Raw genomic sequence first — 11,460 nt, 5'->3', positions numbered from 1 at the left:
AGGATTAGTATTATGCAAGTCTGTAGAGTGAATCATCCTCACTGCATGGAGCGAAAGTATTTGAAATAATTTATACCATTTTAAAACATAATTTTCCTTATTTACTAAATACAAGCCTGCTCATCCCTTTGGTATGTATACCAGCTGTGTTTCTATTTACCACTGCCCACTTCTTTCAGAACTTCTGCTCTGCCTAAAAGTTTACTAATAGGCAGGCCAAATACGCTGCTTTAACTGGTTTCATGAATCCTGGGCTCTGCACTTAAATCATTGTCCATATCCACCAATGACACCACTCAGCAAAAAGTGCAATTACTCAGCTGTTCTGCTGAATAAAAATGAAGCAAATAGGCAAAAGTAATGAAAAATGTTTGTGCTGGGCTAAACTCCACTCAGCTACATAAGATTATCCATATTTGAAATACACAGGACTGGCCTTTTGTGCCAACGGTGGTTTATCTCCTACCCAATAGTAATGGGGAATAGAACAAAGTGTATCAGCACTAGAAATACTTTAATAGGACTAGGATTAAATTTAATTGCCTCATTTTAAAAGATCAGTTTATCAAATCCACTGTCCTTGTCCCAATTAAAACTCAGTCAGCATGCCTGTGGCTCTTCAAAATAGCAAGAGAGCATTTTTATTTCACATGTTAAGGCGGGCAAAAGCCACTTCTACTTTGAATGGGATAAAACATATATGAGACGTGCTGTTCATTGGCCACTTTATCCAACCTCACCTAAGAACAGTTATGGCTGTTGGAGAGTGACTATTTATAGGAAAGTAAACAGCCCCACATGTAATACTTCTTAAGTGTCAGAACCTCCTTTGCCTAGTTCTCAAGGGGTGAAAGTGAAGATTTAATCAGTCTTTACACTTATATATTTTTTAAATTATTTAACTTTTATTACTGTTGCACCATTTATACAATTACATATAATTTCAATGCATCCATTGTACATTTTGTTTTTTCATTTGTTTTCCAATGAGTGTGTGTTGGTGTCTGTGACACAGAATGGAAGAGAAACTGGAACTGCAATGAACGCAGACTTTTTCATTTCCACTGACCAATAAACAGAACTACAGGTGCACCCAACCACGGACATGCATTAACTCGTCATGAGAAATCTAGGTAGGCTAAGTAGGATGAGAATGCTTTTTACTCCCAAAAAATATTTGGAGAGGAAGAATTGGAGGATTGGCATTGAGAAATATGTGGACAGCTAAGTGGGTTTTGTCTGAAAGTTGGCATTCATCCACTGCATAAAAAAAATATCAAAATAAGAAAGGCTGTAAATAAAAAAAAAACACAGAAAATACTGCTTTCATAAAGATCTGATTGCCTTGGCACAAACCTAGTGGGCAGAATCAAACGCGTCACTCCCAAACCCCATTACAGAACAAAAAGAAGATTTTAATACACTGGTGGAGTGCATTTACAGCAGTTCAGATACAAAAGATGTGCTGTACTTTCAGACATCCATTTATTTATTTATTTATTTTAATCCAGGACTTGTGTCAAGTTGGCAGAAAGTATATTAGATATTTCCCCACAAAAATACTATTTGGATTCTCCCCCCTCCCTCCCTCCCAACTTGATGGGACATCCTTTCAACTTTTTCTCTTTTTTTTTTTTTCTCCTTCTTTTCTGGGCAATACATATTTGCTATTTCAGATCTGAAACGAGTTAGTATAGCTGAAAAAATAAAAAAAAGACACAGGTTGTTTTAAGTGGTTGTTTCAACAGGCTGTCCAATTTAATCTTGCACTGCTATGGTTTGATCCGAATTAGTCGCTGGAACTTCAGAAGGTTTCGCTTCCTCTGGAGGGGCTGCAGGGTCCGAGGCCTTAGCAGTCGAACTAGGCGCTGCTGTTGCCGCGGGCTCCTTGGAAGAAGGTGCAGCCTCGTTGCTGCTAGGTTTTGAGTCTGAAGCTGGGGCCACTTCACTTTTAGTTTCTTGGGCTGCAGGCGTCGCGGGAGCCTCAGTCTTTTTGGCTTCCCCTTCCTCTTTGCTCTTGTCATCTGCTTTACTGGGAGCCGTGGCTTCTGAAGGCTGGGAAGCTTTTGCATCGGTGCTAGGCTCAGAGGGTTTGGGTGCTTCGCTACTGGCAGCAGGAGCAGAGGCAGCAGTCGGCTCCTCTTGCTTGGGTGCCTGTTCGGTATTCTTCTGTGGCTCTACTTTTGCATCAACAACAGCCTCTGACTTCTCAGGTTCTGTTTTCTGGGTTTCTTCCTGGGTCACTGTTTTCTCCTTCTCCCCTTCTTTTTCTTCTGTCTTATTGGCAGTGACCTGAGTATCCTTTTCTCCCTTCTCCTCCTTATTGTTCTCCTTCACTTCTGTGGTCTCTGTGGTTTTCTGGGCATCCTCAGCCTCCTTTGGAGTCTCCTCTTCCTCAGTTGCTGCTCCTTCAGCCTTCTTGTCTTTGTCTTTAGCTTTTTCATCATTGACACTGTATCCCTTCTTCTTCTTGCTCAGTTTGCCTCCCATGTTGGAGCTCTGCAACAGAAAAGAGAAAGGGTTGATTACCCAAAGCCCATGAGAGAATCAACAGAGTGCAAAGGGAAAATTGATTCTGGAAAATCACATGAGATTTGGGAAGGTGTTGTCAGCTGAACGTACCGATGCTGCAGAGCATCACTGCTGCTGAGCTTACGTTCTGCTCAGCCCTGCAGAATTTCAGTCAGAAAACACCCTTCTGCCACATTCCCTTATGAACCGTCCTCCAATCACCTCTAACCCTGCTTACAGCTCAGTGGGGAGGAAGGGAATGAAGTAGCAAGAAGCAGCAAGATCATGGAGGACTAATACAAACACAATCTTTTGTGGCCTGAGAAGAGTGGAAGTAGAAAAAAGACACATTTGTGTTCAGGCTGGGAATGAACTGGATTTGACTGTCCATCATGGCATCCACCCCTGGCTAACACAAAGTCCACCATCTTTTTAGCAGAGTCTCTGAACCAGCTTTTCATTAAGGTTTGGAGAAATCAAAGGAAGCCTAGAGTCAGTGAGAAGTCTAATGCAGAAGACTGCATCGACTCCCTACACTTTCCCAGCCTGTTACCCTCATGGACTGTTTCCCTTGGATATACAGCCTTTATAGAGGGCTGATGGCACCAGGGGTCAGGAGTATGTGCTTCCCTCACCCAGAGGGATGTGGGCACCCACATCCTGCTGCCCCAGGAGCAGGAACAGTTCCCACACACAGAGTCCCACCCAGCCTTGCAGCTTCCAGAGGGATCGCCCACCCAAAGTCTTGCATTCCCACACTCAGCAGGATGGGAGACATGGAGCCTGAAGCACAGCAAGACTGTGACCACTGCATAGGACAAAAGAAACAAATACAAGTACTTCTGACCACAAGCTTACACGTGGCACGTGACATGATGCAATAAAAAATGGAAGAGGGGCCTATTTGTAGCCTCTGCTTACAGTTTTCAAGCATGACGAGCAATCAGGTACACTGCTCAGTTATTTAAAAGAAGCTGACCACGTGTGTAACCATATCAGTATTTATATAGCCTGTATGTGGGAGTCTTAACTAAGAATATACAAAATCTTTCACAGTATTTCAAAGCAAAGTTTGTCTAGAAAAACAGAAGGAGACGCAGATATACTGGGACATTAATGAAAACTAAAACCTCTATGAATGGAGAAAAAATGACATTTCTAGTATTAAAGGAAATAATTCATGATTAATAAAAGGTTAAGAAAAATATTTCTGTATTTCCTACTCTTTGAAAATAAGAGAAGTGACTTTTTTCAAAGAACTGTCAAACAAATGTTTAATATAAGAACTTCTCCAAGGGAAATGAATCATTCTAATTTTCTGTTTTGCACAGGTAGATATAATTATAGGCTGTATATTTTTCACACACTTGCTAAAACTATGAATACAAATCAGTAAAAATTCATAGGATTGCTCATAGCAGGCTGAATATAAAGTAATATTACATACAACTAAGAACTAGCTGCCTCTCAGTAGATTATCTGCTACCACAGATACAAGCCCCAGGCAGAGCCCAGCAGCCAAATATCCACACATCAAGGGCAAAATTGAGATATTATGGTCAGCAGAGATCTTTCTGACTTCAGCTTTCAAAAAGACTAAGAATTTGCAAATACTGTTGAAACATTATCACACAGCCCTGCAAAATGGTAATGTGATGTTACTGAAACACTGCTTTGTTGTCTGAAATTTTATGGGAACAGCAATAAAAGGATTAACTTCTACAGAGTCACAACTGAGCAATCTAATCTCTGCCTTCATGACAGAGTTATCAGGTTTTTAGGTATTTAGGGCAGGCTGTGGACATTAGTTTGTTATCTGACAAATGTATAGGCTCCTTGATTACTCCATAAATATTGCCCTGATTTTTGTTTATGTGCAGTTACAACCAAATACTTCAAAAGGGTTTCTTGAAGTCAGTCAGACTGGAGATTTGAAGCCATGCTTCAAATGCTTTCAGACACCCATTTATTTATTTATAATTTATAATTTAATGTATATAATATATATACTATATAATAATAAAAATCATAAATAAATAAAAGTATATATATATATATAATTATAATTAAATAAATATATCCCAGTTTGTAATCCCTAATTAAGCCTTAATTTGTTTTCCAGTAAAGCCCATGTAGAGTGAGCCTAATTTCATTTGTTGTGTCTTCTGTATTTTTCAAGATTTTGCTATTTCATGCACAGTAGTAACACACCACAATTTATATTTCCTTCCTCAATAATCTTTTGACCTCAGATACAGTTGGATCCAGAATGTCTATGCCAAAGGACCTTTAAAAAGAAGAGAAGCGTGCATACAAGAAATGCGCTCCCAAACTAAGAAAAGAAACATGCACTGTCTTTGCTTGGAGGTACACTGTGAAATCTCTGTGTCTCAACTGGTATCACAGCCAGCTGGCTCAAGATCCTGGAGCAGAAGAAGGGGAAGAGGTTCAGAGACTACCATTACGATCTATTAGAAAATATTTACACTTACAAATGGACTGCCATCTTCCAGCATAGTTTCAACTACTTTAGAACAGAATAAATTCACTCTTTGGGACACTGAATCTTATATTACCCTGTTAAAAAGCTGCCTAGATCATCGTGATTACAGCTATGCCAGGCTATGATGAAAAAGCAGAGCAATCATTGGGGTCATCACCCAGGTAGCAATGCTGCAATGTCCCTTTTTCCCTAGATCTGATTTACAAACGTTCCTCCTGTCCCCAGACTTCTGATAACACATCTGGGCTTCCCTGTAACCTTTTTCAGAAACAGCCCCACATGCTCCACTTCTTCAAATAGATGCTGGTCTCGTCCCTGTCCCAGCCTGAAGCACAGCTCTGAACCATCCAGTGCAGAGTCCAAAGGTGTGACAGACACAAAGCAGGTCTTAAAAAGTGTTTTAAAATTACAACCAGCTATACCTGCAAGAAGACCACATGGACCACTACACCTAAGCATCTCTGTCATTGTACTGGATACTGTTGCAGGGATAATCCTGCCTGGTGCTAAATGAAAGTGAATGTCAGTGAAATTTCTCCCAAGTGAAGCAAAGTGCAAAAAGTCATTGAGATACAAATTCATACAGTGTTAAATCTACTCTGTGTTACTAGCTACATGTTAACACTTGAAAGGGCACAGACATCTTTCCCACTCCCCACCAAAGGACTAAATTATGAAAAAAAAAAAAAAATAAAGGGGATGCACCCTCTGTCCCAGAGAGTCTGGGGTCCTGGCTTCACCGCTCAGCCTCTTCCACTCCCCCTGCCTCTCCCTAACCCCATAATCATTGCATTCACCTTCTGAATGACAGACCCAGGACCAAAGTTTGCTTACAACTATTGACCACCATTTACAGGCTGAACCCCAGCATGTCTTCAGTTATTTTCATTCCCACTAACAGGTACAGGCTTTGAGCTAGCTTGAGCAGCTGCCAGCTGAACACAATGCTCTTTTTAGCAAGCATGAAATACGTCCCAAATGAAGATCCTTGAAAATTTTGGTGCTGAGCACCATTCCTATAACATGGCACAGCATTTGATGGCTGTGCCTTCTTTCTGCTGGAAAAAAAAAGCATATAGAGAGAGTCCAGAAGCCAATTTTATATTAAAAGTTGTAATGTATCAGTAATTTTCAGGGAACATTGGTGAACAACTCTGCAGAGCAGTACTTCAGAAGAGTGAGGTAAAATATAACACTTGGAAGCTACAATAGACTTTGTCTGCTTCCCAGGCTGCTCAGTATTCTTTGTACTGCTCTTCTTATGGAAAAAGAAACCAATCCAAAGATCACTCTCTCTGACTGTAAAAGAGCTACTCCTTGCAACAGGAGCAAGGATTTCTTCAGTTTCTAGAAGCTGTTATAGATTTTGCACATCCTGGAGCTTCTCTTCTCCTGCAGGGAGAAGGAACAGAGCCAGAAAGCCTGCATAGTTATCTTTCTTATTGTATAGTAGAAATAATCTCTGGAGTGGAATATTTAGATTAAAAAATATCAGGTGTACAGGTTACTTGGAGAATGTTAAGCACTTTGAAACTTGCATATTTGTGATAATTAGGACTCAAAGAGTCGATGTCCATGAGACCATAATGCACGAGGAAGACGAACTCATGGAACATTTCAAATTTTTCCATCTGAAGACTCATTGGCATGAACCCCTGGAACATGGGCAGCACACATTTGTACAGTTTGTAAAAAGAATTGTTATTTGGAAGTTTTATACTTCAGATTGTACTTCTATATTGAAAAGGTCCCTAGAATTAAACTCTTACTATCTCTTTTGTCAATAAAGGTTTTTCTGCCCAATTAGTTTTATGTGCTTATAAACTTCTAAACATTTCTTTTGGCATAGGCATTCACACACCACTTAAGAGTCTGACAATTACAAGAATGGGCTTGCTATCACCCTCCCTCACAGTACTGCAGCAGGAAGGGACAAACACACAGATTGCACCTGATGTTACCTCAGTCTGATTGCCAAAGCAAAACTTCCAAAGCTCCTGTTTGACTGCATGCAAACGTGGGGAGTTCAGTCCATCCCCAGAAAAACCAGTTCAGGAAGACAATAGGTACCTCCTGACATTCCACTGCCTCCGGCGCAGGGCAGGCACGTGCAGTGGGTCAGGCCAAAGTAGCCCTGTTCCCTTGCACAAGCCTGTTCCCAGGCATGAGTTATCTCACACTGCCTGCAGACAAGTGCTGTAAAATGCACATCCCTCGCAAGGCAGAGTTTCAACACTCCAAATCAAATTAAATACTGATCCCAGAAACTCCCCCACGCCCCAGGTGCTGAAAAGAAATAGAAAGATCATGAAGAATCTATTACATCTCTGTACCTCACTGATTCACCCTACACTTTTGTTAAAAAAAAAGGCAAAAAGTTTTAATTAAGGGACACATATGGGAACTGAAGGAAACAAGGGGTATGCAAATACTGCTTTTGAAAGATTTTCTGAATTTTTTATGAAAGAAAAACACCCAAAACTTACTATTTCTCAAAATATGCAATAGAATTTCATGCTCCCCATTACACGTACACACACACTCAGAGACATTCCTATCCTTGCCGGGTCAATAAACTTTACAGGTTAATGTTACAAAATGTCTGTTAGCATACACTTAGAATTAGACTTTCCAGCCTTGCCTTTTAGCAACAAAGCAATGTTTTTCTGTTCTTTCTCCATTATCTTCACTCATCTTCCTTTTCATCTGATTTTACTTGGAATTAATGGAACAGAAATGCTAGGTCTCATTCAGGTTCAAGCCTTTTCAAAACTCAGAATCACCGACTTCTTTTCTTTTCTTTTCTTTTCTTTTCTTTTCTTTTCTTTTCTTTTCTTTTCTTTTCTTTTCTTTTCTTTTCTTTTCTTTTCTTTTCTTTTCTTTTCTTTTCTTTTCTTTTCTTTTCTTTTCTTTTCTTTTCTTTTCTTTTCTTTTCTTTTTCTTTTTCTTTTTCTTTTCTTTTCCCCTTAATCCCTTCTTTCCCCTTAGCAGTTCCCATCCCCACCCTGTCCTCTCGTTCTATATTACTTATGCTTCAGAGCAGTGATGGGAACCAGCTCTTCTACAGTCTGGCAGGCTGCTGTGAGGGAGGCAAAAGGAAACAAACCCTTGACCACTTCTCCCTTCTGAAGAGATGCTGGGCTGGCACAAAGCTGTGCCAAGGGAGACTGAGCACATTGTGGAAATCTGTACCTGTAGGGCTGTGAGCGTCACCTGCACGCCTGCAAGGACCCCGGAGCAGCAAGGCGCTCGGACGTGAAATGCACACAAAAAATATGACCTGGTTGTTCCTTAGCACCATACAATTTTTTTGTGTTTCATGCTGTGAGACACAATAACAAACTAGGAACATCTCAGCTTAGCACTTGTACTGTTTTCTTCACAGACCACAGATAATTTTTAATCCCTCCCTCAACACGTGGATAGTACTGAAACTACTGCATCTCCTTTCCTTCTTCCAAAGACTTGTGAATCTCAAAATTTAGAAAAGGGTATGAAGTAAAAGAAATCAAGTGCTTAAAACATAGAAATTATGTTCACTTGATTTCCTAACCTTAATCTTAAAGGAAGCCAATTCCAATTTTGGGACCTACCTGTTTCCTTTTAAAACACAGACAATAAAGGAATTCTAAGAAGTAATACTACCAAGTTTAAGTGGCTTTGACAGACAGATTCCAGTTCTAATTTTCTCTAGTGAGCATTGGATTACATTTAATGTAAGTTTCTTTAAAAAACAACCAAAAGCCCTTCAATTTTTATATTACTTTAAATTTCTCAGGTACTTGTACACCACACAAAAAAGCAAAGCATGATTTTTAAGATGAGCCATTTGTTATTAATATATCTAAACTATTATTGTTGATTTTAGACTTCAATTATGAGAGTTATAATAATTTAAGCACACTGAAGGCTGACATAAAATTATCTCTATTTATTAAACTCACACATGAAAAACTGCTTCATTTGAGAAGCATAACTGCTACTAATACACTAATTTATCAAAACAGTTAACAATTGCATGACAATTTTTTTGAGAGCAAAATAAAAAAATTTACCTGAGATATTGCTAAGATTTATGTGATTGTTGTCAGAGGTGTGTATTAATTAATCCATTAGGAACTAAATTTTCAAAGAACAAATGAAGGGTGATAGCAGCAGTTTCATAACAGGTAAAGGTTTTGCCACTACTTTCAATTCATAGAGCATCCTCCTGAAATCACAAGTACTTCACACATGTAATCCACCATTGTACCCTGTGCATAAAGAAGGCAGAATTCCTGAATAAAAGTAAAATTTGTCCATTATTTGATCAAAGAGTGATGAAGATTTTAAGGGGTACTTTGAAAGCCACTGTTGGACACTCTGGATTTGCATGCTCCTGACTTGGAGAGCCCCTACAGATGAAGAACCTGGATGCACAGCAGTGACTGGAGATCCACTGCTCAGCCTGACTGTGGTCAGACCGCAGCACTCCCTTTGCTGTAGGGAGCAAGTACACGACAGCATAGCCTTATGCAGTCTGTGTGCTGTCACTCCATGGGAGAGCCACTTGAGTGAAGTACTGACCTGTGTGCTGCAGCCACTCTGTAGGAGCAGGTTCCCAAACACAATACACCTCATTTCCACAGTGCACAAGTAGCCTCTCCAGATACAGAGCCATCTTGCAGAAAACAGAAGCCGAAAACTTGGGCCATTCTTGCCTTCCTGAGTCAATGAGCAGCATGGAAGTAATGCTGTGCTGTGTGCAAATTCCCTTCTCCCCCCAGGCAAGGCTGTGCTTTGTAGGCAGAGATAATGTCTTTTATTAGACCACCTAATAGGGATAGAGATAACAGCACCCCTATTCTCCTTAGACAATCGTCTACAACTGACACATTTTTGTGTTTTCTTCCTTGCTTTCCTATTGCTGGTTTCAAAGCAGAATTGCAGTGTTTTGCCACGTGTGGGCTTTTTTCACTGATCCAACACAACACTACTTTGCCCAGCAGTGCAGATACAACTTCCAGCACGTACAGTTTCATCCCTGGCAGCAAATCCGAGGCTATTTTGCATTGTGTATAACAAAAACAAGTCATATTAAAAACCGAGCAAAACACAAGCAGCATAAAATATATTATTTTTACAGTGCAGTGGATGTATTTCTTAGCTTTGCACTCAGTTCATCATTGCATTTTGCTCTGATTGCTTAAATTAAAAATGCTGCCATCAATTTCTATTTATTTGCCTCATCTGCTCCATTCTGTCTACCAGTCTTACAGATTCAAGAACCCATTCAAAGCATTTCTCCTGTATTCAGATTAACTGCATATGTTCTTTTTGCTGAATAATAAAAGCAGCTTTGCTGACATGCTCATGCAGGCACACACATGCAGCCAAAAGTCAGGCTGCCCCAGAGTGAGAATTTAATCACACTATTGTTAGGCACATGGTTGAAAGAGGAAACTCTGCTGTAAACACCTGCTTTGCAGAGACTGAAATTAACCTTAAAAGAACACCTCTTGTAGAAACAGCTTGCAGGATTCAAATGAACTGAAAGAGTAAGCCAAGACACATAAGCATATGTCATCTATCTCCTGCTTCTTTCTAAATTGCCACATCATTTTGGGATTTGTGCATGTCTCCTCAACAGCCAGTGAAAGAAATATTTTGTACTAGCCAGTTTTCTAACCTGTATCCTAGAATCAAGTTCCTAAGTGGGAAATGATGCAAACTTCAGAGGTGGTTATTACCCACATCTTTGAAGCTGTTTAGGTCCCAGGACATGCAACACTGAGGGAGAGGTGAGATTCCACACATACTATTCCAATTAAGGCCAGCCACTTTTTGCCTCCCTCAAATACCTAAGACACCACCACCATGTATAATTACAAAAACACACAAGGTGCTAAAAACCTAGATAATGGGATGGTTTCCTTTTAGATGATATTTTGCTTGCATTCTGTCCCTCCAGCGCAATCCCTACCGTGGATCTCAACACCACAAATATGCTTGGCTTGCAGACCCAGGAACAGTTCCTCCTTTGGGTGCCTCCAAAAACTACATTAAAAATGTAACAGTCAAATGCTAGCAAACATTATCTTCCTCCACACTACGGTCCTACTGAAGAGCAATGGTGGGAAGACCTCATTCCTGGAGGGACTTCACACTGGAAAAGTGAAACGAGCAGCTTAACACCTATGGCTTATATTTTTGTAGCGTCTTCCTGAACAAAGAACAAACAGTTCAGGAAACACGAAGAGAGTTGAAACTCATGCTTTCTATACCAAAAAAAGAAACTATCATATGCTCCTAATTTACATGTTTTCTTCAGTAGCAAAAGTTCTCGGTTGCTGTTTGTATAAATAGTAAACTTACCTGTTATTTCTTAAAATAGTCATGGAGAGCTACATTCACATTCTGAATAAGGCATTTGGGTATTTAACTAGGGAAGCTCTCACTGGAGAAAG

General features: G+C 40.0%; 1 protein-coding gene across 5 annotated transcripts in view; it reads right to left on the bottom strand.

Moving 5' to 3' along the window:
• Positions 1-878: 878 nt before the first annotated feature.
• BASP1 (brain abundant membrane attached signal protein 1) overlaps positions 879-11,460 on the bottom strand; it is a 50,849-nt gene continuing 40,267 nt past the window's right edge. For all 5 annotated transcript variants that reach the window (XM_086898348.1, XM_086898330.1, XM_086898369.1 and 2 more), the window contains exon 2: positions 879-2,499. In XM_086898348.1, coding sequence (XP_086754474.1) covers positions 1,759-2,490 — 732 coding nt within the window. In that variant the 5' untranslated portion in view covers positions 2,491-2,499 and the 3' untranslated portion in view covers positions 879-1,758. The remainder of the gene's footprint in view (positions 2,500-11,460) is intronic.

This window comes from Cyanistes caeruleus, chromosome 1 (genome assembly GCF_971803275.1).
Source record: "Cyanistes caeruleus chromosome 1, bCyaCae1.hap1.1, whole genome shotgun sequence".
Taxonomy (NCBI): domain Eukaryota; kingdom Metazoa; phylum Chordata; class Aves; order Passeriformes; family Paridae; genus Cyanistes; species Cyanistes caeruleus.
The sequence above is the reverse complement of the archived record's forward strand: the minus strand, read 5'-3'. Positions and strand labels throughout refer to the sequence as shown.